At 41.4% G+C, this 27,128-nt stretch overlaps 1 protein-coding gene across 3 annotated transcripts in view; it reads left to right on the plus strand.

Moving 5' to 3' along the window:
- MTR (5-methyltetrahydrofolate-homocysteine methyltransferase) overlaps nucleotides 1–27,128 on the plus strand; it is a 108,646-nt gene that overhangs the window by 4,546 nt on the left and 76,972 nt on the right. For all 3 annotated transcript variants that reach the window (XM_047702138.1, XM_047702140.1, XM_047702139.1), the window contains exons 3-11: nucleotides 4,113–4,202; nucleotides 6,579–6,648; nucleotides 8,404–8,496; nucleotides 9,905–10,011; nucleotides 11,462–11,521; nucleotides 12,249–12,343; nucleotides 22,208–22,308; nucleotides 23,417–23,478; nucleotides 25,540–25,607. In XM_047702138.1, coding sequence (XP_047558094.1) covers nucleotides 4,113–4,202; nucleotides 6,579–6,648; nucleotides 8,404–8,496; nucleotides 9,905–10,011; nucleotides 11,462–11,521; nucleotides 12,249–12,343; nucleotides 22,208–22,308; nucleotides 23,417–23,478; nucleotides 25,540–25,607 — 746 coding nt within the window. The remainder of the gene's footprint in view (nucleotides 1–4,112; nucleotides 4,203–6,578; nucleotides 6,649–8,403; nucleotides 8,497–9,904; nucleotides 10,012–11,461; nucleotides 11,522–12,248; nucleotides 12,344–22,207; nucleotides 22,309–23,416; nucleotides 23,479–25,539; nucleotides 25,608–27,128) is intronic.

The raw sequence follows: 27,128 nt of genomic DNA on the forward strand, positions 1-27,128 counted from the left end.
TGACGTTTGGGAGCTTCCTGACGTGAAATCCCATGTTCTTTCATTCCATTTTCCTGTCTCCAATAAAAATGGTTAGCCAGCATGAATCAGGAACAAGTAACTGGGGGCAGTAGATTTTTAAAATTTAGAAAGAAACACAGAGTGAAATTGTTTGGTAGGTCATCGCCAGAATTTCATAAAATTACAACCAGAAGAGCTACTGAGGTGATTGAATCTATTTTCCTGGTCTGGATTCAACTGGAAGGATAAAACATATTTACCAGTGAAGTGAGAAAGTTTTATTTTCTGGAGAAGGGTATTGTTACAGAAGTTTCAGTCTCTTAAGGGAAAAAAAAAGTCATCTAAACAAATCACTTTGTTATTAAGGGATCCACTGAGAATGGAAGGGATCATTCTGTTGTGTGGTCAAGACTTTGTTCTAGGTTAATTGCAGAATGGCGCTCATGTGAAGGAAAGCTAAGAATGCCTTTCCTTTGCTCATAATGGGAATTCCAGGTACCAGAAGATTTAAAATTGATCCTTAAAAAGGTATGGTTCTGTAAGAAGAATGGTAACTAAATTTTTCTGCGAGGCCTTGAGAGTAGTAAATCCTATTATAAAATCTAGTCTGTTGTAGATTGGGAATGTCATCATTGATATGAATGGCCTGGTATGGTTACAGATACACTTTTAAAAAATTTTATTTATTTATTTATTTATTTATTTATTTGAGAGAGCATAAACGGGAAGCAGCAGGCAGAGGGAGAGGGAGAAGTAGGCTCCTCGCTGATCAAGGAGCCTGATGCTGGGCTCGATCCTAGGACACAGCAATCATGACCTGAGTGGAAGGCAGTTTCTTACCTAGGTGCCCCACAAATAAACTTCTTACAATGCAGCTGTTGAAATCACATGAACTGTTGTGCCCTATAGCTTCATCATTATTGTTCCTGTGGATTACCACTAGATTATAAGCTTCTGCAGGGCAAGAATTTATGCCTCTTTTTTCACTACTGAAGCCCTACTGCCTAGAACGTTATCTCCCACAGAGGAAGTGCTCAATAAATATTTGTTAGAGGAAAGATTCCTTGCCCTGTGTATTAGGTAGGCATCTAGATGGAAGACTGAGGTTCCCACGATAGGTCTGTGGAGTGAAAATGGCTTGTAAGTACAACAAACTGTGCCGGGGTGTCCCGTTTACGGGGGCGCATTTACTAGCCAGACATGTGGAGAGCGTGTTGTGTTCATGGATGAAGAAGGGAAACAGACCAGGATTTTTTCACATGTGGCTATTTCTAGTGGAGCCAGTGACCATAGATCAGATCCTCTGATGTATAATTTTAACAGAATGTCCAAGTTATATTTGTAATATAGGTGCCTGGCAGTAAGCTGCTTTGGTCGTAGCGTGAATGCCTGACATTGAGCTTTTGGTTGCCAAGATCCCCATTTCAGGAGACATCCATCTCTAATTAAACATGGTGCTGCTACTCGCTGAACAACTGGATACCTGATGGCCCTCACCCATGAGTTCTGCTCTTGGGGAGCCCTGGATGAGCCCGACAACTGCCTGGCCCCATTTTTCCCTTTCCACACCCTGGTTCCCACTCTTGCGTTTTAAATTTGGCAGTAAAGAGTGAAACTGTGAAACCCTAGGTGCCCCATCCTTGTACCCCCAGAAAGGCAGAACCCTATGTCTGCGCTCACTCCCCTGCCCATCTGCCCCCCGCCCCTTGAAGTGTGGCCCTGGGCATGCCTGTACCCCCCAGGACTTGTGAGTAATACACTGTTTTCTCCCCGAAGTTCCCTATGGTTGTAGCTGAGATGCCACAAGGGCTGGTGTCCTCACACCTTGGGCTCTGCCCGGGGAAACGTTTGTGGGAGCTTGCCGCCAGGATACGGGTGAGCGCCGCAGGCAGTCCTTGCCCACAGCATCGCCCCACGAAACACAATTCAGAACCTCTGTTAGCCTCTAAAAATGCTGTTCTTCCTGGCCTCCTTTCCTCCTGACAGCTTGCTCTGTGAGGAGTGGAGAAATTCAGTAGCTTGACTCAGGTCATAACGTTTTTGTTTTTTTGTTTTTTTTAAAGATTTTATTTATTTATTTCACAGAGATCGCAAGTAGGCAGAGACGGGGAAACAGGCTCCCCGTGAGCAGAGAGCCTGATGTGGGGCTTGATTCCAGGACCCTGAGATCATGACCCGAGCCTAGGGCAGTGGCCTAACCCACTGAGACACCCAGGTGCCCCAGATCACATGTTTTTTAAATTGGCAGGAATAGGATTGGAATCGAGGGACGTCCTGCCTGGAGTCCAGGAGTGGGATATTAAGCTAGGAGAAGAGGCATAGGGAGAGGGTGAAGAGCTAGAAGAAACACCTTCTAAACTGTATATTATGGAAATTTTCAAATCTATACCAAATTGGAGAAAACTGTGAACTGAGAAATTTTTTTGCTAACTGTAAAAACAATACATGTTTATTGTTTAAAAAAAAAGATTATAGAAAACCATAAAGGAGAAAATCAAAACCAGGAGATACCAATACCAAGACTAACTATTAATCACATATTTTAAGTTATATTTTAATCTAGTTTTTATAGTGGGATTTTAAAAATTAAATTTTAATTTAAATTTAATTATATTTAATTTAATAAATATAATTAAATATAAATTTAATTATATTTAATTATAACAACTAGAAGTACTGTTGTATGATTTCATTTTTATCTGTATACAGGAGCATTAAATATTCTCAAACAAGGTTTAATAACTTCATGATATAACCTACATATGTATTATTAATTACTTAACTAGTTTACTTATTCCTAGGCATTAATGTTGTCTCCAGTTTTTCTTGCTCTTTTTTGAAAAATTTAATTTGCTCTCATAAGACAAAACCCGTAGATTGAGAATAAATTCACTTTTTTTTTTTAAAGACTTTATTTATTTGACAGAGAGAGAGATCACAAGTAGGCAGAGCAGCAGGCAGAGAGAGGAGAAGCAGGCTCCCTGCTCAGCAGGGAGCCCAATGGGGGGCTCTATCCCAGGATCCTGAGATCATGACCTGAGTGGGAGGCAGAAGCTTAACCCACTGAGCCATCCAGGTGCCCCGAGAATGAATTCATTTTTGAACACTATTCCAAATTTCTTTTTTTTTTCTCCTGAGATAACTACTTACTTCTATATGTCTTTCCACATCAATTTGTTATGCATTTATGTATATATGTGCGAAAACGCATACAGTTGTGTACATGTATGCTTTAAACTTAATGTGTCCTGTTTTACATATCATTCAGTTTTGCTTTCTAATCAAGCCTATTTTTGGAGATCTTTCCATGTCAATATCCATAGATATACATGGTGTTTTTAGCCGCAACAAAGCATGTTATAAAATGGATACATTCTAGCTTATTTGTTTTTTTTCCCAACTGGTGGATATTTAGGATGTTTGTGACTTACTATAAGTGAGAAATTCACTTCCCAGCTTCTTGTCAAGAGTGTGTATCAGTTAGGGAGGGGGTGGGTTTGCTTACCGTTGGGAAAAATCAAGGGAGTTGAGAGATTCCAGAGTGTTCCTCAGATTGAGGATGAGGAAGTGTCGTCCCCAAAGAGTGAAGTGGTGAAGGCGGGTTTCGAACCGGGAGGACAGGAAGGCGCCGAGAGCCTCCGGGTTCTAGAAGGAGTGTCCATCTGGCTCAGAGGGACCTACAGAGAGGGACTAAAACAATCATGGACAGAACCGGACTCTCAGAGATAGAGCCGTCACCGGCGGGAATCAAACTGTGCTGAGGCTGCAGCGTGCCGTCCTGGGCCAGAACTTGTGTCATCACACAGCCACCCCATGGAGTTGCGTTCTAGTACTTTCTGTGAGGAAACTAAAACTTGGGGTTTAAGGAACTTCATTCCATTCACCCAGCTTAGCATGTGAACTGTGTCCGAATCGAGCTCTGCGTTTATTTACACCACGTCCCTCTCTGTCAAATCCTTGTATCTTTTTGCGTCTCTGGGCTCCAGGGCAGTGCCTGCGCTTAGAGGGTGGTCACACGGTGTTTGGGGTGGTGGTGACGAGCAGAAGTGTTTATTGCGGGGGGACAGGGCCTCTGAAACCCCGAGCACTGACGTTGCTATCTCTTGTTGCAGGATTACTTGCTGGCTGGGGCAGATATCATTGAAACAAACACTTTCAGCAGCACTAGCATTGCCCAAGCTGACTATGGCCTTGAACACTTGGTAAGAATGCCCTTGTTCCTCGTAACTAAGGTCTTCCTGGGCCCTTTCTGCCATGACAGTTGCTAGTGAGAAAACCAGCCGAAGCTGCAGGGTGCAGCTCATGCCTCGCTGTCTGTTGCTTGTGGTCAGACTGGGAAGACGCTTTGAATCTTTTCTGCTTCTGAACACAGCAGACTATTCATTTCCTAACTGGTGTCTTTTATGGGCCAGTAATCAAGTAAAAATGATACCTATTATGCAGTGGTTGCTGATAAAGGCACAGTGATTGGCTGTGTGGGCACCCTTTTTCTGCCCTGCATGGCAGATTCGGTTCTTCTTTTAAATCATGGCAAAAAGCACATGTAATGTAAAATTGACCATCTTAGCCATTTTTATGTACCATTTTTTGTACCATTTTTATATAATCAGTGGGATTAGATACATTCATCTTACTGGGCAACCATTGCCACCGTCCATCTCCAGAACTCTTGTCATCTTGTAGAACTGAAGGTCTGTACCCATTACATTCAGTAGTAACTCCCTGTTCTTCCCTAACCTCTCTGGACCCCGAAAACCACCACTGTACTTTCTTTCTCTACGAATTTGTCTCCTCTAGGTACTCCATGTAAGTGGAATCATACAGCTTTTGTCCTTTTATGACTCTTAGCTTAATGTTTTCAAGGTTCACTTATGTCGTAGCAAGTGTCAGAATTTCCTTTTTAAGGTTGAATAATGTTCCCCTGTACGTACGTATATGTGTGTGTATATGTGTATGTGTGTGTATATGTGTATATGTGTGTATATGTGTATGTGTGTGTATATATATATATACACACACATATACATATATATATTATATTTTATTCATCCATTCATTCATTAGGGACACTTGGGTTGATTCCACCTTTTTGTTATTGCGAACAGTGTTGCTGTGAACATGCATGTACAGCTAATCTGTTTGTATCCCTGCTTTCATTTCCTTTGATTACATGCTCGGAAGTGGAATTGCTGATTATATACTCAGAAGTGGTGATTTTGTTTCATTTTCTGAGAAACCGCCATACTGTTTGCCACAGTGGCCACACCGTTTTATATTCCCACCAACAGTGTGCAAGGATCCCAAGTTTTCTACGGCTTTATCGACTTGGTATCTTCTGTTTATGGGGGGTTTTGTTTTGTTGATAGTAGCCACCCTAATGGGTGTGTGGTGAAGGATCTGGTTTCTTTTTAATCAACATGATGCTCCTTTGTCAGATTTTGTAAAATGTGGAATGATGGGGGTACATAGTAGATGCTGCCGTACCCATGTCTGTGTGAGATTTTTCTTCCAGACGCGTGCCTCTGTTTTCATGCAGCACTGATTGCTCTCCTGCTGTTGGGAATTTGTGAGATCTCGTGTCTTTTGGGTTATCAAGAGAAAATCATTAGTTTTGTGTGACTTAGGGCAGGAGTTGGCAAACTTTTTCTATAAAGGGCCGGGTAAGTAAATATTTTAGGCTTTGTGGGCCATAAACAGCAACTACTTGACTGTTATTATAGTACAAGAGCAGCAATAAACAATATGTAAATGAATGATGTTGATTATATCCCAGTAAAACTTGATTTATAAAACTGGCCCAGGCTAGATTTGCCCTAGGACCTATAGAGTTTGCCAACCCCTATTTTAGAATACTCTGGTTTCTTAATTACTAAATACTGAATTACTAAATTACTAAATAATGAAGATCCACAGCACATAAGATCTGAGAAGGGCTCATGAAGGCCACAAGTCTGGGACCTTCTAACCTGGTCTGGGAAAGATTTTGGAAGGCCCATGAACCTCTTTATATTGTAGGCATTACTTTGTGTGTTTGTGCATACTTTTTATTTCCTACTGAGGGGGTTCATGGCCCTTTACCAAGTTCTAAAGAGGTTAGTAATCTGCAAAAAGCTCAGAGGCCTTGAGTACAACCCCCTGCAGCAAAGGGAGTCAGAGCTCGGAGAAGCTGCTAAGGGAATGGCCCAGGCAGGCACTGAGAGAGCTGGTCCTCGAATCCTGGGCTCCTATCTCTGAAGCCTGTGCTTCTTCTGTTCCTATGCTTTCTCAAACTTGCAGAGCATTTAACTGCATCAGCTTATTCTTTGATGTCCTAGATGGTCAAGAGATCACCCTTTATTATCAGATAGCTCATGACTGTGGGAGGAAGCTCAGAGCAGTTCCCAAGGACTCTTAGCTCTCCTGCTGCCTTCATGGCTGGGGCAGCTGAGAGGCCTTCTCAGCCGAGATTTCGTTCAGACCTCCTGTTAATTCTGTCTCCATTTCCTTACTGAATAAAACTGGCTTTTATAAGGTCACAAGTCCCTGGTTTATGGGGCAGAGGGGAAGAAGTGCCCGCTAATGTTTGCATTCATGTGTAGGCCTACCGGATGAACAAATGCTCTGCGGGGGTGGCCAGAAAGGCAGCGGAGGAGGTGTCCCTCCAGACAGGTAAGGAACGTCTACAAGGATGACTCCTTTGAGATTCGCAGGTGTCACGTGCTGTCTTTATTGTCCTTTCCCCTTCTGTGATAAGTGGCCCCCAGCAACACTGCAGACACTGTTTTGTACTTGTGGGCAGGTGACTTTTTTGCAATTTCATAATCAAGCCCTCCAGAGCCTCTCTGATTTGATTCTGTCCCCGTGGGCCTTGGGCTCAGGGTTTACTCTGTGTTTAGTGCGGGCTCTAGCTTCACTTTGTAGCTCTAGTTACTTTGTATATTTATGGTTGTAGATTCTTTGGGTATTTACAGCCAAGCTGATCATTCTCCTTTTGGAAGCACATTACTAGGTAGTTCAGGTGTTCTGGTTATTTTTATAAACATTAAGATATTTGATCTTACCCAATAAAGCTAGCCTCATCCTCGTGATTGGCTCATGTAGGTGAATAGTGTAATCTGCATCCTATCCCTAATGTCCTTGAAGTCTCTGTGCAGCCCGCACAGGACTGTGGCATGCGATTCAGGCTTGCTGGGACTTGAAAAGCGGCCTCTTGAAATAACTAACCCCCTGGCTGGCTGCCATAGCGTGACTTGGGTGCCAGCTGGTGGGGAGGCTTTGAGGGAGGGAAGGGAATAGAAGAAATATGTGGAGCCCCTTAAGAATTGGAAATGTAAAATTAATACCTGCAGGAGAAAATATAAAGGGGAATTGCTAGGAAATGAGATACAGCATACTAATGAAGACTGAAGCAGTTTGTGGGAACTCTGCTTCTGGGAGATAGTCTTTAAGTCCACAGACGTGCAGAGACCATTACCCCAACAGAGTCGCAGGTCAGAGAATATGAAACCAGCGAAAGCAGGGAAAGAGAAGGACATTTTTCTTATACGCATATTATTGTTCAGCTCTGGGAAAGGTAACCTGTTCGAAGGCTGGGTTATCAACTCATTGGTAGTCTTCTCCTGTTAAACTGTAAATCGTGACCCAGGTTACTGAGTAGTTACCGTCATCAGTGTACCCCCAGCTTCGGTTGCGCCATGTGGATGAACCCAACCTTGGAGGCTCTTTTGGAAGCACCTGGACTCTAGTCCAGAGGAAAGGTTATTAAAGAATTATTGAAAGAGTGCTTACAGTAAGATTTGATCTGTTTCATACTTGAATTTTAGGCTTTATAATTGCTAATCCTGATTTAATAGTCCGTCCGTCCCGTTCCCACCCCCCCCGCCCCCGTGAAGGGCCTGCAGCATAATACTGGGGAGCATTTCAAGTTGAATGCTACTGTGAGGAGCTTTTCTAGAATCTGTGTTCAGTTCAGGATCTTGGAGATACCTTAAGAGGAAGGAGAAGTAATTTATCCAAACATGACTGTGGGGATAGAAAAGGGTTAGTTACTGAAACGCTTTGAAGCCAGATAGGTGAGAATTTGGTCTTTCGGATCAGCTTGGCAATCACCGGTACACATCCCTATATTTCAGAATTTTCTCAGTGTGGCAGGGATAGCTCCCATCCTCAGATACTCATTTGTAGTCAAATCTGTGCATTGCCTCACTGAGTGTGATCAAGACTATGAAGAGCTTCTTGTTGGTCCAGGAGAGATCAAGTTTGTTGTCAAACGAATTAAGAAAATAACTTGCACTTTTGTATTTCGGAGTTGTGGATAAAGTATTAGAGACTTGTGTTCTAGGGGAAAATCTTTTAGCCTGTTGAGTCACAACAAAAAGGTCAAGCTGTTCAGAGATTTTTACACTTGTTTTTCTTTTCCCAAAGGAATTAAGAGATTTGTGGCAGGAGCTCTGGGTCCAACTAATAAAACACTGTCGGTGTCCCCGTCTGTGGAGAGACCAGATTACAGAAACATTAGTAAGTATTGTAAATAGTCTTTGAGCCCCTGTAAGTATGTCTGTGTTTCAGTGATCTTAAAATCTGTACAATGGGATAACAGGCTCTTCCTCAGGGTTATTGTGGCTTAATGGACATAAAGGGCTTGTAACAGTCCCTGAAATGTAGTAAACATCTAAATAAAAAGTCAGATCTTGTTATTACTACTACTATTCTTATTTCAAATGTACATGGTACTGTGATCATGCTTCTTTATCAGCTGAGAAAATAAAACTAATCAAGAGAAAGCTTTAAACTGAGAAGTTGAGCAAATATGGACACCAGGCCTTGGTCTGTTATAGAGTAGCCCACTAGGCCCCCGTTTTATTTCAGAAAGTGCTCCAAACTATATAAACATACTGGCATTGTTGACATCATAAACTAGCGTACATAAAAATACTCACATTGAGATTTTATGAAAAACCTAAACATCTAAGTCAATTTCTTAAGCATGGAGACAATGAAATACAAAAAGAATTAAACTTAGCTGAATAGTACTGATACTTTGTATAGTGAAGAATATTGTGTAGGTGGCAGGTTCAGGCAAGTATGGTTTGTAGGTTTTTGGTTATAGAACTTTCCATGTGGTGATGTCATAGTTCTTCACCAGGGGTTGCTCATACTGGGCTTATGCTTGGTCGAGGCTTGACTGGGAGGGGCTAAGTTTTCCTTTCTCTTGTGCTTTATACAGCAAGCGTGAAGGTAGTATTGGGTTTTTCTATTGACTGTCCAAGCTTTTTTCTTTTTTCATTGGGAGGTAAATGGCAAGAGGGCTGACCTCTCAAATGGAAATGGACAACTCAAGATGTTTCTAATAAAAATGGTACCCTGGAATGATTGAACACTTTGGATTCAGACTGAAATTGCCCCATAAGGCAGGTTTTCTCTCTGGCAGGAGTGAAGTCCACAGGACTGAAGCCTTTTATCACTGCGAGTGTGAGAGGATGTGACTAGACCCACCGTGTTTCCAAGTCAGGGTGACATGGTTCTCTTCTTGTTTCTCACACTCATCCCTTAACTGACTGATTAAGACCATAACTGGGAAGAAAGTTAAGAAAGATCTACTGTAAAGGTGTTGAAAATAAGGTACGGGGCTCATGAAACCACACACCTTCCTGCCTCCTCACTTACTTCTTGCCTCGTACAGGGCAAGTGGAGGTTGTGTGGCAAGTGTTCAGGAGTGTTCAGTCAACAGGTTTAATTAACATCGCTGCGCCATTTCTTTATTTGGTTTCTCACAAAAGGTGATATTCTTAAATCATTAGAAAAGGTGATATCCTTAAAGCATTAGAAACCAGCAATAGTTGACAAGTGCTAGGCCTGAAGACAGCATGTCCTGGCCCTTGAGAGGATTTTGGTGACTTTATATTTGGTGCTTTATTTTTTACAGCATTTGATGAGCTCGTTGAAGCATACAGAGAGCAGGCCAAAGGGCTTCTGGATGGTGGGGTTGATGTCTTACTCATTGAGACTATTTTTGATACTGCTAATGCCAAGGTGAGTTGAGGGAGATGAGAGGGACAGGCAGGGTGGGGGCTGTGAGGATCCCCAGTGCGGCAAGAAGACAGACCATCGCAGCCGTTGTCAAAGTTACATGAAAGTCTTCTGTTCCATTCTGTTTTTGAGCATTTCTAGTTAAGGCCAGCGGGATGAGAACAAACTCAAAAGATTATCTTTTTAGCTTTCAAAAACACTTTTTTTAAAAAAAATTATGAAAGTAAATACACATATAACTGTTAGGCGCATGTATGCAGATGTAGTAAATACACACAGATGGTTCTAAATTTAGAAGGTACATAAATGTAGGGAGTGAAAAGTAAATGCCCTTCCTTCTCCTATTCCCTGGGCATCCAGGTCTTTCCCGGGACAGCTGTTACGGTGTGGGGGGTTCCTGAGAGAGATGCTACACAGGTATAAAAAAGTGTGACATAACATTCTTTTGATTATTGAGGGACAGGTTGTCCCCATGATGCGTCTGTAATTTATTTTGGAGTGAGGAATGTGGTAGAGTTCTAACTACGTACTCTTTTTCTCTAAGGTTTACCTAGTTGTCTTAACATCATCTATTAAATATCCTACCATTTCCCAGTGACAGGAATTGTATACCACCCTGAATTCGGAAGTGCGTCTGGGTAGAATCTATTCCAGTCATCTGTCTGATGTCACACACTCCCATCCTGCTATTTTCTGTAGCGTTATGATTAAAATACATCCTGAATAACTGGTAGGCTTTCATGAGCCTCTCCCTGCCACACTGTTTTTCCCCCAGAATTTACCTGGCTGTTCTTCCTCATTTATTTTTCCATCAGATCTTTGGGATCAACTGGGCTAGTTCTAAAAATAAAATAAAATAAAATTCTCATATTGTTGAATTAGTAACTTTCAATGCAAAAGAACCCCCCCATCCCCAAGAAGGTATACATTAAGGACAAGTTGCATTCCGACTTCAGCAAATTATGAAAATGTGCACATCTTGGAATCAGGAAATACAGTGATCAAAAGAAGGAGCTGTTCCCTGGAACCTAATGCAGCTTGGGCATGCGCTGAGTTACTTGGCATTAGTGCCAGCACAGCCCACTCTGAGCTCACTGCGTGCCCTTCATTTCTGTACCCCCCTGTATCTATGAGGATGGGGACAGTGCAGGCATTCGTATTTATCTATTTTTAGTTTTGACTGGGAGAAGGAAGAAAGAGCAGAGCTCTTGAACTCTTCTTTGGAGGAAATACTAGTTCGTAGGTAAACTCTGAGGCAGCATCTGTTTCGTTTCCATAGGTACCGTGTGCGACTTGAGATGGGGTGTTGGGATCCGGGATTGTACCTTACAGGGAGGATGTGCTTCTTCCCCAGGGAGGGCGACGTTGCTCTCATCTAGAGAGGCTTTGGAAAAGGGAACATTCTGGGGACACAGTCTCTCAGGAACAAAGATGTTCTTTTTACCACTGACAGGCAGCCTTGTTCGCACTCCAGACACTTTTTGAAGAGGAGTATCCCCCTCGACCTATCTTTGTAAGTTCTCAAATTTGCATGATGATTTTTGTCTTTTATTAATACTGTCATTTTGAGGGTAGGCTTTTTATTTTCCTGGCATAGGAGAACTATCTTTAGTATTTTTAAGGAACCACCCACTTCGGCTTCCTCTGTTCACCTTCCTCCTACCAGTGGCGGTCTCAGCTCTGGAGATGGGAAGAAGGTGAACCCAGAAGGCAGGCCAGTGGAATTGAAGCCTGGTGGAATTGATCCCCTGAAGTCAAAGGCTTCGGGACTCCCTCTGAGAGGGGCCCTGGGAGAGGTGGGCTTGCATGCTGACCCAACTTTCCAGATCAGATGACACCAGCCTACAAGTAGGCAGACCCCCAGGAGAGTCCCAACATTGCTTGGTGGGAAAAGACTAGAATCAAATCAAGGGGTCTTAGACGAACCAGGGGTCATAGCTAGGACAGCCTGAGGTCTCTGGGAAAGCCTTCTGCGGTGGGACTGGATGTGTGAATTCCAAAGCTGTGATGGTCATTGCTTTTGCCTCAGTGACTTCTCCTGTGTTTTATGTTATGGCTTCATGACTCGTCCTCGCAGTCCCCTTGCCCCTGTCCTTTCTGACCACGATGAAAAGTGCTTCCTGTGTGAGAGCTCCACACTCCCCTTCCTCATAAAGGAACAGTGCACTCATTTTATTTCACGCTCATGACCGTGTTCTTAATTTGAGCCTCCTTTGACCGAGTTCACTTTGTTAATTCAGATTTCAGGGACAGTTATTGATAAAAGTGGGCGAACTCTTTCTGGACAGACGGGAGAAGCATTTGTCATCAGCGTGTCTCATGCAGACCCACTCTGGTAAGTGATCATTCTTTCCTTGACCCCATTCCTTCTAGAGCGACCTTTTCTCATGGCTCCAAAAATCACTCCTGCATATTTCTGCTGAGCCATCCGCATGGGATGTTGGATTTCTGTAAAGTACATTCTGACTTCCCTTCAGGGCATCAGAAGATCACTGCCCGAATGGGTCAATTTTGAGGGGCTGGGCAAGTGCTCTTACCCCTTGGATCAGGCACGTGGTTGGCTCTTTCTCTGTAAATGTGCCCCTTACAGTTTAAGGCTGTGCTAGGCTCAGCAGCAGTTCTGCAGAGACAGTGTTTCCCTTCCTAGGGCAGGGCTCTGCAAAGTGTTTTCAGTCCCTGCTTATGGAACAAACAGCAGCAGTCCAGCTTGGAATAAGGTAGGCATTCTAAAGCTCAGATTCTCATCTTTAAAATTAACCTGGCTTTGGGACGTCTGGATGACTCAGTTAGTTAAGCATCTGACTCTTAGTTTTGGCTCAAGTCATGGTCTCAAGGTCCTGGGATTGAGCCCTGAGTCGGGCTCCATGCTCAACACAGAGTCTGCTTGAGATTCTCTCTCTCCCTTTCCTTCTGCCTCTCCTGCTCATGCTTACATGCTCTCTCTCTCTCACAATAAAAAAAAAAAAGGTAAATCTTTAAAAATAAATTAACCTGGCTTTTACATTCTATTATAAAATATCTCCCCATTTTTTTTTTAAGATTTTATCTATTCATTTGACAGACAGAGATCACAAGTAGGCAGAGAGGCAGGCAGAGAGAGAGGAGGAAGCAGGCTCCCTGCTGAGCAGAGAGCCCGATGTGGGGCTTGATCCCAGGATTCTGAGATCATGACCCGAGCCGAAGGCAGAGGCTTTAACCCACTGAGCCACCCAGGCGCCCCCCTCCCTTTTTTTTTTTTTTCCCATTTTTCTTATCAGAAATGTTTTGTGTTTTTCTCCCCCCTAAGATTTTATTTATTTATTTATTTGCTAGAGAGAGCAAGAGTACACGCAGGCTTCCCGCTGAGCAAGGAGTCCGATGTGGGACTTGATCCCACAACTCTTGGGACCATGATCCGAGCTGAAGTCAGACACTTAATTGACTGAGCCACCCAGTTGTCCAGTTGACTGGGGCTGATAATTAAGAAGTTAACTGTATTGAACTGGACTGTGATTGACTCCTTTACAGCTTATGAGCTTTTCCAGAGCCATCTCTTCATCATCTCTATGTCTCTAATGCTTAATAGTCCTTGGCATGTCAGATGGCTGCAGTAAATGTTTAACAGGAATACTGAAGATAGGAAAATGTAGGGGTCTTTAGTTTACTTTCAGATTTTTTTGTCTTTCCTCAGATACTTAGACCATTCCTCCTTTCATTCTACTACTCTCCTCTCCTCCCACCCCCTTTACTGAGTCTTAATTTGTGATCTGGAACCCCTAGATGTGCAGATGAAACCCCTGCATCTCCCCAAATGTCTTGTGGCTCTTCAGTCTGCTGACTGTTCCCGGAGGACGTCCTTAGAGGATGTTTTCCCAGCCCCTGCCTCACCTGCGGGATCCAAGGATGATAATTTTGTGGAGTTTTAAAAATTTAAACTTCTGTTCCTTAAGCAAACTTGCAGTGAATTCTAACTTTTGACCCACTCAGTGGTTCATTTTTTCTTTTTATTGTTAACCTATATTTTACTCTGTTCCTTCAACATTCATCTGTAGCCCATTCACAGAGAGAATATATCTGGTCTCCTATTTGTTAGGAATCTTACAGACCAAAGGGGCAGATAGGCAGATGCAAGGCAGCCCAGGAACTGGAGAATTGTATCGGTTCCTAATTATAGTTTTCCAGGTTCAGAACTCTGAGGAGTGCCTACTGGTTTTCTTTCTAGTTTAGTACTGAGAGTCGAACTCAGTATAGAGGAGTCCTGTTAACAAATACATGATAATTAAAATATGTGTCTATACACATATATGTGTGTATATAAACAGGTAGTATGTAGCAAAGTGAGTGTGTAAGAAACTATTGTTTACTGATTGTGATTCTTGCAAACTGTACGTATGTTCACAAAATACAGAGCCTTTGTAGTAGTAGTATTATTATTAATTCATTGAGCTTTTATTGAAATCCTATTCTGTGCCCTGGAATACGGGCAAATGGGAAACGGTCCACACTAGGAGAAATATGTAATTAAATTAAAATATAAAATATCAACTGCTCTGCAGAGGGGTGAACACAAATCTGGCCAGACAGACGGAGTAATGGTGTCCTTGCGATATTCAAGGCTGGCTTTGTCGAGAAGGTGACACTTGAACTGGTTTGTGAAGCATGAGTCAGAGTCCGTTAGGCAGAGGCAGATGGATGTCTCAGAATGAGCAGCAGCAGGAGCAGGACTGCATTTTTCTGAAACATTTTCCTATATCTGATGTCACTCTCACTTGACCCTCACTGCTGACGGGGCATTGTTTTCTCATGCCACAGGTGAGGACCTGAAGCCCACCTCACTATTGGACCAGATGAGTTAGGATTGGAACAAAGTTTTAGAAAAAGTCTAGGATCCTTTCTAATAAGAATGTCATGATTTAAAAAAAAATTTTAGTCTATTACCTGGTGTTGCGTGTGGATGACAGTGCAAGATTTAAAAAAAAAAAAAAAAAAAAAGAGTAAAAGCATTCTGAATGGAGACTGGTGCAACCGAACAGGTCTATTCAAGGTCTGTAACTTAGCTCTGCACAGGACCTCGGAATCTTTTTTTTTTTTTTTTTTTTTACATGGAGGTATAACTGACTTAAACTATTATATTAGTTTCAGGTGTATAGCATAGTGGTTTGACACCTGTGTACATTGCAAAATGATTGCTACGATAAATCTGGTTATCGCCTATCACTATACAAAGTTAACACAGTATTACTCACTGTGTTCCCCAAGCTGTATGTGACGTCCCAGTGACTTACTGTTTTGTAACTGGAAGTTCCTGTTTCTTGATTTGCACGCATGTCACCTCCACCTTACACCCCTCCCCTGTGGCAACTGTTGTCTGTTCTTTATACCTGTGAGTGTGGGTTTCGTTTTGTTTTGTTTTTTAAATTCTACGTGTAAGTCGAATCATGTGATCTTTGTCTTTCTCTGTCTTATTTCACTTAGCATCATACCCTTATTGGCGTTGTAAGTAATGCTGCAGGGAACATAGGGATACGTGGTTTTTTTTTTCTTTTTTGAATTAGTGTTTTTGTCTTCTTTGGGTAGATGCTGAGTAGTGGGACTGCTGGATCATATGGTATTTCTGTCTTGAATTTTTTTGGAACCTTCCTACTATTTCCTGTAGCAACTGCATCAGTTTGCATTCCTACCGACAGTGCACAAGGGCTCCCTTTTCTCCACATCCTCACCAACACTTGTTGTTTCTTGTCCTTTTGCTGCCGGCGGATCTGACAAGGTGTCAGGTAATCTCTCATTGTGGGTCTGATTTCGATTTCCCCGACGAGGAGCAATGTTGAGCATCTTTTCATGGGCTTGTTGGTTATCTGCGTATCTTCTTTGGAAAAATATGCATTCCGATCTTCTGTCCATTTCTTAATTGGACTTTTTTGTTTTTACTGGGTTGCATGAGTTCTTCATATGTTTGGGATATCAGCCCCTTACCAGATAGATGATTTGCATGTCATCTGTGCGCAGGAGCCCTGCTGATCTTTTCTGTACCACTCTCGCTGAAGCGAGCCCCTGGTGCATGATTTGCAGATACCTTCTCCCATTCCGCAGGCTGCCTTTTAGTCTTGCTGATTGTTTCCTTTAGTGTGCAGAAGCTTTTCAGCTTGATGTGGTCTCAGTTGTTTATTTTCATTTTTGTTTCCCTTGTCTTTGGAATCCGATCCCCCCAAAAAAACATTACTAAGATGGATATCAGGGAGCTTGCCGCTTATGTTTTCTCTCGGGAGTTCTGTGGTTTCTGTTCTTACATTTAAGTCTTTAATCCATTTTGAGTTTGCTTTTGGTCTGGTGTAAGAGAGGGATCCAGTTTCACTCTTTCTGCATGTGGCTCTCCAGTTTCCCAACACCATTTATTGAAGAGACTCTCCTTTCCCCAGGGTATGTTCTTGCCTCTCTTGTTGTAAATTAATTGGTTGCATATGCGTGGGTTGATTTCTGGGCTCTCTTTTCTTCTCTTGATCTGTGTGTCTGTCTTTAGGCCAATACCATACTATTTTGATGACTTACAGCTTGGTAGTATGGTCTGAAATCCAGGCACGTTATATCTCCAGGTTTCTTTTTTTCCCCTCAAGATTGTTTTGGCTTTGAGTGTCTTTTGTGGTTCCATATAAATTTTAGAATTATTTTTTCTAGTTCTATGAAAAGTGGATATTGGAATTGTGATAAGGATTGCCCTGTAGATTGTTGTGGAATCTGTGCATTGCTTTGGGTACCACGGACATTTTCATAGTATTCTTTTATTCCATGAGCATGAATATCTTCTGTTTCTTTGTGTCATCTTCAGTTTTTTTCATCAGTGTCTTACAGTTTCAGTGTACAGGGTTTTCACCTCTTGGTTAAATTTATTCCTAGGTATTTTATTCTTTTTGATGCAATAGTATGGGATTGTTTTCTTAATTTTTCTTTCTAATGGTTTGCTATTAGTGTATAGAAATGCAACGGATTTTTTTGGTATGTGACTTTTGTGTCCTGCAACTTTACTGAATTCATTTATTAGTTCTAGCAATTTTTTTTTTTAGTAGAATCCTTTAGGGTTTTCAGTATATTGTATGATACCATCTACAAATAGTGTGTTTTACTTCTTTCCAATTAGAATGCCTTTTATTTCTTCTTGCCTAGTTTCCGCAGCTAGAACTTCAGATACCATGTTGAATAAAAGTGGGGGAGTGCGCATCCTTGTCTTTTCCTGGTCTTAGAAGAAAAGCTTTAGTTTTTCACCATTGAATATGATACTGGCTGTAGGTTTGCCATATATGGTTTTTATAATCTTGAGGTATGTTCCCTCTATACCCTCTTTGTTGAGAGTTAACATAACTAGATGTTGAATTCTGGCAGATGGTTTTTCTACATCTTTTGAGATGATCATATGAGTTTCATGTTTCATTCTGTTCACACAGTATATTACACTGGCTTACTTGCAGATGTTGGACCATCCTTTGCATCCCTGGAATAAATCCCACTTGATCATGGTGTATGATTCTTTTAATGTTGTCGAGTTTCGTTTGCTAATATTTTGTTGAGGATTTTTGCATCTGTGTTCAGGGATATTGGCCTGTAATTTTCTTTTTTGGGGCTATCCTTGTCTGGTTTTGGTATCAGGGTAGTATTGACCTCTTAAGGAGGTTTGGAAGCGTTTCCTCCTCACCAGTATTTTGAAAGAGTTTGAGAAGGGTAGGTATTAACATTTTCTTTGAATGTTTTGGTAGAATCAATGAGTGAAGGCTTCTGTCCTGGACTTTTGTTTTTGGTGAGGTTTTTGATTACTGTTTCAGTCTCCTTACTAGTAATTGGTCTATTGAGATTTTCGGTTTCTTGGTGATTCAGTCTTGGAAGGTTGTAAGTTTCTGGGAATTTCTCCATTTCTTGTAGGTTCAGTTTGTTGGCATACAATTGTTTGTAATAGTCTCTTATGATTTTTGTATTTCTGTGGTGGCAGTTGTAACTTCTCTGCTTTCATTTCTCATTTTATTTGAGTCTTCTCCTTTTTTCTTAATGAGTTTAGCTGAAGGTTTGTCAATTTCATTTATCTTTTCAAAGAACCAGCTCTTAGTTTCATTGACCTTTTCTATTTGTCTTTTTAGTCTCTATTTTCATTATTTTATTTTATTTTTTAAAAGATTTATTTGTTTTAGAGAGAGAAAGAGAGAGCGCCCACAAGCAGGGGGAGGGGCAGAGGGAGAGGAAGAGAGAGAATCTCAAGCCAACTTGGACTCCCTGCTGAATGCAGAGCCTGGTGATGTGGGGCTTGATCTCAGCACCGTGAGATCATGACCTGAGCCGAAAGCAAGAGTTGGCTTCTTAACCCACTGAGCCACCCAGGTGCCCTGTCTATTTCATTTATTTTTACTCCGAACTTTATTATTCCCTTCCTTCTGCTATCTTTGGGCTTCATTTATTCTTATTCTAGTTCCTCTGGTGTAAAGTTAAATGTTCATTTATTTCTCTTGTTTCTTGAGGTTGACCTCTGTTACTCTGAACTTTGAGAGAGTCACTTGGGCTGTCTCCCACAGATTTTGGTGTGTCTTATTAATGTTTTCACATGTCTCTAGGTATTTTTAAAATTTCTCCTTTGATTTTTTCTGTGACTCAGTAGTTGTTCAGTAACCTGTTTCATCTCTACATATTTGTAGTTTTACTAGTTTTTTTTTTTTCCTATAAATAATTTCTAGTTTTATACTATTATGGTTGGAAAAGATGCTTGGTTTGATTTCAGTCATCTTTAATTTTTTGAGGCTTCTTTTGTGGCCTAATGTGTTATAGGGAATGCTTGTGTACACTTGAGAAGAACATGTGTTCTGCTGCTTTTGGATGGAAAGTTCTGTATGTATCGGTTAAGTCCATTGGTCTAATGTGTCATATTAAGGCCAGTGTTTCCTTATTGATTTTCTGTCTGGATGATCACCATTGATAAATAAATAAATAAATAAAATCTTTTAAAAAAAGTAATAAAGTCCCCTGTTGTCCTGTTGCTGTCAATTTCTCCCTTTAGGTCTGTTAATAATTGTTTTATATGTTTTTTTGCTCCATGTTAGGTGCATATAGATTTATTGTTGAATTTTAAGAAATTTTTATGGTTTGGTTATCATTTCTTTTTTTTTTTTTTTTAAGACTTTATTTATTTATTTGACAGAGAGAGATCACAAGTAGGCAGAGAGGCAGGTAGAGAGAAAGGGGGAAGCAGGCTCCCTGCCGAGCAGAGAGCCCGATATGGGGCTCGAACCCAGGACCTGGGATCATGACCTGAGCCGAAGGCAGCGGCTTAACCCACTGAGCCACCCAGGCGCCCCTGGTTATCATTTCTTTATCAAATATGTGTTTTGCAAATATTTTCTACCAATCTGTGGCTTGTCTTCCCAAGCTTTTAACAGTATGTGTCTTTCATTGAGCCGAAGTTGTTGATTTTAGTGAAGTCCAGCTTATCAGGTTTTTCTTTCATTGATCCCGCTTTCAGTGTTTTGTCTATAAATTCATTGTCAAACTCTTGGCCTCCTAAGTTTTCTCCTGTGTTATCTTTTTTTCTTCCAAGTTTTTCTTTAAATTCCAGTTAGTATAGTATAATATTAAATGTTTCAGACGTGTGTTATCGTTTTATTTATCTTTATATCTTTAATGGTTTTGCAGCTTATATTTAGGTCTGTGATCCATTTTGAGTTAATTTTTGTGAAAGGTGTAAGGTCTGTGTCTCATTGAGTTTTTAAAAATGTGAATGTCCATTTCGTGCAGCACTGTTTGCTGAAAAGAAGGTCCTTTGTTGGCTTGCCTTTGCTCCTTTGTCAAAGATCAGTTGACTGTATTTGTGTGTTTCTTTTTCTAGACTCTCTGCTTCATTCCATTGATCTGTTTGTCTCTTCTTTCACCGATATCATTGATTACTTTAGCTTTTAGTGTCAGTCCTTCAACTTTGTTCTTTCCTTCAATATTGGATTAGGTACTCTGGGTTGTTTGCCTGTCCGTATGCACACTAGAATCTGTTTATTGATAGCTACAAAATAACTGGCTAGAAATTTCATTGGGTATGTGTGAGTGAATATATATATGTATGTGTGTATGTATATACATACATACCCATATACACACACACAGATATGTTTTCATGGAATATATATTGATGAATTCATGGAATGTATATATTCCATGAATAGGAAGACTCAGTATTATTAAGCTGGCATCTTAATAATACTGAGTCTTGGGGCGCCTGGGTGGCTCAGTGGGTTAAGCCTCTGCCTTGGGCTCAGGTCATGATCCCAGGGTCCTGGGATTGAGCCCTGCATCGGGCTCTCTGCTCATTGGGGAGCCCGCTTCCTCCTCTCTCTCTCTCTGCCTACTTGTGATCTCTGTCTGTCAAATAAATAAATAAAATCTTAAAAAAAAAAAAAGAATTTCCTTTAAAAAAAAAATAGTCTTCCTATTCGTGGCCATGGAACATCTATTCACCTATTTAAATTTGCTCTGATTTCTTTCTTCAGAATTTTGTTGTATTATAGTATTCTTCAGGTAGATCATGCACATATTTTGTTAGAATTATACCCCACTGTTTCATTTGTTTTGATGCCAGTGTAAATGGTATCATGTTTTTAATTTCTAATTTCAGTAGCTAATGTTTGGGATAGAGGTAAACAATTGACTTTTGTATATTAACGTTCTCTTTTGCAACCTTGCTATCAGTGCTTATTGTTTCCAAGAATTTTTTAGTTGATTCTTTGGGATTTTCTACCTCTTACCTGTGAACAAAGATGGTTTTATATCTTCCTTTCCAGTCTGTGTACCTTGTATTTTCCTTCTCTTCTTGCATTAGCCAGGACTTTCAGTATGATGTCCACTAGCAGTTGAAAAGGGACATCCTGTGTTTTGTTCCCTGTCTTAGGGGGAAAGCATCTAGTTTTACATCATTAAGTTATCATGTCAGCTCTTGGTTTTCTGTAGATATTCTTTCTTTTTTTTTTTTTTAAGATTTTATTTATTTATTTGACAGATGGAGATCACACAGAAGCAGGCAGAGAGAGAGGAGGAAGCAGGCTCCCTGCTGAGCAGAGAGCCAGATGTGGGGCTCGATCCCAGGACCCTGGGATCCTGACCTGATCTGAAGGGCAGAGGCTTTAACCCACTGAGCCACCCAGGCGCCCCTGTAGCTATTCTTTATCAAGTTGAGGAAGTTCTCCTCTATTCCTAGTTTGCTGAGAGTTTTTAATCATGAATGGGTGTTGTGTGTATTTGTTAAATAAACTTTTTATTTGGGGATAATTTCAGATTTACAGAAAAGTTGCAAAGATAGTAGAGAGAATTTCCATATACTCTTCATCTAGTTTTCCCTAATGTTAGCATCTTATGTAACTATGGTCTTTTTGTCAAAAATAAGAATAGTAATATTATTAACTAAATGCCAGACTTTATTCAGATTTCAAATATTTCCACAGTTGCTGTTTTTTCTGCCTCAGGGTCTAATCTAGCGTACCACATTGCACTTAGGAAATATGAAAAACTAAAAGATCACATAGCCTAGTGGCTTCCTAGTTAATTTTCTGAATTCTTGCAGGGCTCTCACTGAGAGTGGCATGGGAGGGGTTTCAGGCCCTCTGCTCTGCAAACTTCTATTAGGGCAGCTCTGCTTGGATCTGTTTGACTTGAGTCCATAATAAGTTTCATTTGCAAAATGAAACTTGGTTTTATAGCTATACCAGCTTAATTTATAAGAGGACAAAGTGTAAGTCCAGGGTCACCTTGCAAGTCAGCTACAGAGCAAGGACTACTCAGTCCTGGTCTTCTGGACTCCCAGAGTGGCTTCCAGGTATCCTCACTGTGTCTTCTCTTCTACACCCCTGATTTTCCTTTTTCCTTCTCTTTAAGTATTGCTTTCAGATCAGATGTCTGTTAGCACTGCAGTTGGCTGGTATTTCTGTTTTCAGTATATCAGTAATCCAACTGTGATCTTCTTCAAGGAGAAAGGCACAGTCCTTAGCTGTAAGATCATCTGACATTGCAGACATGGACAGAAACATTCAGAGCTTCAGGGAACTTCAGTGAAATGGCTTTGACTATATCTGAATAAAGGTGCTAAAGCTAAAGTAGAGATTTATTATCTGCTTGGTTTTAAATATAGCCGTTTCTTTATTGTAATGTTTGATATACATAAATACCTTGTATACAAGATGATGTTCCTGATACCTTCTTACTGTTTTTACAGCATTGGATTAAACTGTGCTCTGGGTGCAGCTGAAATGAGACCTTTTATTGAAACAATTGGGAAATGTACAACAGCCTATGTCCTCTGTTATCCCAATGCAGGTGTGTATTTCTAGGGAGTTGCACGTGGGGATATCCAGATACACCGGGCAGGGTTGGGGAGGGTTAAAAGAGTTTGGCTGAAAGAGTTGGCTTTGCAGGTCTTGGTACATAGTTGAAATTCAATGGCCATTTTCTAAATGAAGAGTGCTTGCCTCTAGACTTGAAGGAACAATGTGACTCACTCTGAAAGCTGCAGGATTGGACAGAACTTTGGGGGATGAAGCCCAGTTACAGAGCCTTGCTTTGGGTGACAGTGTTGGCCATGTGAACAGAGCCAAAGGGATGATTGCCAAGAAGAGGAGGGGGGACCCTCCTCTCTGTTCTGCCATGTTAACAAAAGCTGCCGTGTCAGCTTTTTCCTTCCTGGAAGTTAGCACTTCTAGCTTACTATATACAGATACAGATGCAGGTATTTAGGGACAGTTCTCAAACTACCCAGTTAGAAACTAGTAAACCCATTCTGGATTAACCAGATTTCCTGGTAAATGTTTTTGAGCATTTGCTTAAGCTACTTCGGGCGGATAGTCCTTTTCCAGCTTTCTTTCTCCAAATCAGTGTATCTTAATGCTCACCAAATTTTATTTCCCAGAAGGCGTAAGATAACTGGAAGGAGTTAATAAATAAAATAGGAAATTGGTTAATTCAATGTTAAAATTTTACTTGGGAATATTTATTTGAAAATTGGAACTTGGGAAAATTTGAGACTTTGTGTTCTTTGTTTTTTATTCATATCGCCAGGTGCTTATTAGTTCAAAGGATATGTAGTAGTCCCCCAACCTCTACCCCCAAGCAGGTAGCTGACAAGATTGAGTTTCCTCCTTGGGAAGGGGATGGAGTTGGAGAAATTCTGTCACATGTAGTAGTAACTCTTTTCTTTCAAATGGAAGAGAAACAGTCTATGTTTATTTGCTCCTTTGTGATTTGGGGGTGGGTGTGTGGTATCTCTGCATTTACTATGTTCAGTATTAAGAACTATGACTTGTTTTTGCAAGTAATCACCATTTAATTATAAATAAAAAGTTTCCTAACTTTTACACCTACAACCTCACGATCACTAGCTTGTTTGTTAAGATGGTTTTCAGTAATGCTTGAAATAATGCTTTCTTAGGTCTTCCCAACACGTTTGGTGACTACGACGAAACTCCGGATATGATGGCCACACAACTAAAGGTTAAGGATGGTCTTTCATTTGGTTTTTTAAGAGATAGAGAAATGGAATCTTAGAATATTTAGAAGTAGAATTTTCTCCTAAAGAAATCCCTGTGTATATATAACAAAAGCTTACCACTCCTAATTACTGTGGTAGAGGCAGAGAGAGGGGCTCGGTATCCGCATCTTTCTCCCCATCTGGCCCTGGTGGCTGTTGGAAAATCCCAGTCAGGCCGGACCCAGACTAACAGAAACTCGGCTCTCTCTCCTCTCAAGTGGGGGCTGTTATGCCCGAGTTTTCGCGTCTGAGAGACCACCAAAGAGCCAAGCACCGATGCAGTCACATGAGGGTTTATTTGACAAGCTTAAGCTTGGGCCCAAGTATACCCGGCACAGCGGAGTAGGGACTTGGACCCCGAGCTTAGTTAAGGCAGGGGTATTTATGGGTTCCTGTTACTAAAGCAGGGTGGGGATTCCTGGAACCAAAGCAGGGTGGGGCTTACTAAAGCAGGGTGGGGGTCTCTGGAACTAAAGCAGGGTGGGGCTTACTAAGGTAAAGTAGGGGAAAGTTCAGCCCTTGGGCGCAGGGGTCTGAGATGGCTGCACAGCTAAGATGGCTGTACTTACGCTAAAGCTAAACCTGAGGTGGGATGGCCTTAATTTTCTAGGCCTCCACATTTCCCCCTGGACAATTTTGACCCTTAAATCTTTAAGGTTGTTGAAGGTGGAAGGTGTCATCTTCTGTAACTTCTTCCTGCTGAGTAGGGGTGTAGAGATGTCCCTACCAACTCGGGTCAACATTGATCAGTTGGGGAATGTATAGGGGAGTTATGAAAGACAGAGGCAGCTGAGTCCAGGGGTTTAAATCAATCATTAAAGGAGAGAGGGACTGTTTAAAGTGCTAACCTGAGTAGATCAGAACCCAGGAAATATTTTGTGATACTCTGGAACATCAAGATGGCTGCACTTAATTAGGGCTAGACTCAAGATGGGTACAGCCTTGTTTTTCTTGGCCTCCACAGGGGCCCCCTCCCCCAGTCTACCACAACCAAACTGCTGGGTGGAGTAGATGTCCTCCTTACTCCCTGTGGTCGCCCACACACCTCCCACCTTTGAATCCCAGGTTGTAGGACCATAGTGCCCACTAATCCCTGGGTCTTTTCCCCCAGGTTGCGGTACCATAGTGCCCGCTAACCCCTGGGTCTTTTGCTCATTCCTTGAACTTTGAGCTTCTAACTGTAACATTCTCTCCTAAATGATTTCTGACTCCTCTCTTATGGTTTCACTTCCTTATCTAGTAGATGATCTTTTCAGTACTCCTGACTTCCCAGTTTCTTGACTTCCTGCCTCAGTTACTTTCTTTTGCTAGCTAGCATAAGGTTAAACTCTAGACCCCCCAGTGGCCCGTATTTAGCCACTACCATGTGGTTATTGGAGAACTTGAAATGTGACTGAAGAAATGAATTTTTAGTTCTTTATTTTTTAAAAAGATTTTATATATTTATTTGAGAGAGAGAGATCAGAGCACAGGTGGGGATGGGGGAGGGTCAGAAGCAGAGGAGGAAGGAGAGGGAGCCGCAGACTCCCTGCCAGGGTGCTTGATGATGACGTGAGACTTGATCCCAGGGCCCTGGGATAATGACCTGAGCCAAAGGCAGACTCTTTTAACTGACTGAGCCACCCAGACGACCCTGAATATTTTTTTCTTTAGTTCTTTAAAATTTAATTTAAATGTAAAAAATGATGCTCACTTTGTTACTTGATACGTTATCCAGCTCACATTCATTCAGCTCAGCTTATGGGTAAAAGAAAAAAATCTTTATTATGAGCAAATAGGCAAATGATTATGTAATTGTACTTCTAAATGGTGTGAAGGATTTCATAGCATCTGAACTGTTTCCTGCTTTTAAACTGATATCTGGGGCACGTGAAAGCTTTATATTTTGTATTAAGTATGTTTAACTCTCTCTTTATAACAAAAAATTTGTTATTGAGGAAGTGTCATCTCCTTCTGCTGAATTGGTAGAGGCAAGTTTAGAATTCAGACGGATTCGGTGAAACTTTCTCTTTTCTGAAATGCAGGACTTTGCTACGGACGGCTTGGTCAATATAGTGGGTGGTTGCTGTGGTACGACCCCAGATCATATCAGGTAAGGATGGCATCTAAACACTGGGTCTTTTGTTATGGGATGAATTGTGTCCTCCACCCCCTCTCCATTCATGAGTTGAATTTCCTGCTGCCCAGTTCCTTTGAAATGTGACTCTATTTGGAGATAGGATCTCTAAAGAGATAATCAAGGTTAGGTGAGATCATATTGGGTGGATCCGAATCCCATACAAGTGGTGTCTTTGTGAGGTGAGATGAGGACACAGACGCACTGAGGAAGGGACCCAGTGGGGACAGAGTGAACGTGCAGGGTGGAGAGGGCTGTCTCCAGCAGGAGATGCCTGAGGGGAGACCAGCCCTGGCCCCGCTGCGTCTCAGACTTTGAGCTTCCAGAAACTTGAGAGAAACGGCTGCTGTTTAAGCTGCTCAGCCAGGGGTATTTTATTTTGGCAGCCCTGGCAAACTGATATCTTTATATTGTGAAAAATTCCAAAAAACAAAATTAGATAACAAAATGACTCTCCATGTGCTTATCACAGAGTTTCCATAATTTTAAAGATTTTGGTATTGTCTATTATCCAACCTTTTCCTCTTAGAATATTGTAAAGCAAATTCCAGGTGTCATGATATTCTCTCCTTAAATACCTAACTAATATTCAGAAAATTAGGAAGGGATGGTTCGTGTTTCTTGTGGGCAAATACATGCCTCCATTAGTTGTCTCATGGAAGGAGAAGACGGTAAGACAATCAGGCACCTTGAGATCAAGAGACGTCACACCGTCATTGCTTATCCCACGATGTGAGTGAGTGTGTGAAGCACGGGGGTGTGGAAGAAGAGCCTGGCCAAGTGTGTCCTTGCCATTTTGTGGCTTATAAGAGGGTTGCAGTCCAGTGGCATAGAATATAGTTTTGGCTATTTATAATTTGGTTTTTTCTCTACCGTGACTGATGATCCTATTTTGAGCCAGTCATCTCACTGTTCTGAGTCTGTTTCCATGTGCGTTGTGTGTCCACCATCCTGAATTTCCTAACATTCCACTGCTTTTGTTGGCTTCTGTGATAGACTCTGTGAAGAGCCTGTGGAATTTTTTTTTTAAAGATTTTATTTATTTATTTGACAGAGAGAGATCATAAGTAGGCAAAGAGGCAGGCAGAGAGAGAGGAGGGGAAGTAGGTTCCCTGCTGAGCAGAGAGCCCGATGGGGGGCTCCATCCCAGGACCCTGAGACCATGACCTGGGCGGAAGGCAGAGGCTTTAACCCACTGAGCCACCCAGGTGCCCCAGAGTCTGTGGAATTTTAAAAATCTCTTTTAAGTAATCAGTAGTTGAAGGTGGATCTCTTTTTGTTTTTAAATCTTTGGATCTCTTTTTGTTTTTAAGGTTATCTCCTCCTTTTTAAAAAGAGTTGTTTTAAAAATAACTGTGTGTTTCTGTGTATTGATATCAGATATATGTGTATGTGTGTGTGTCTGGCTGTCTGTCTTGTCTGTGTGTGTGTGTCTGTGTTTCTCTGTGTCTGTGTGTGTCTCTGTGTCTGTGTGTGTGTGCGTGCGTGTGTTCTCTT

The sequence above is a fragment of the Lutra lutra genome, chromosome 14 (genome assembly GCF_902655055.1).
Source record: "Lutra lutra chromosome 14, mLutLut1.2, whole genome shotgun sequence".
NCBI lineage: Eukaryota > Metazoa > Chordata > Mammalia > Carnivora > Mustelidae > Lutra > Lutra lutra.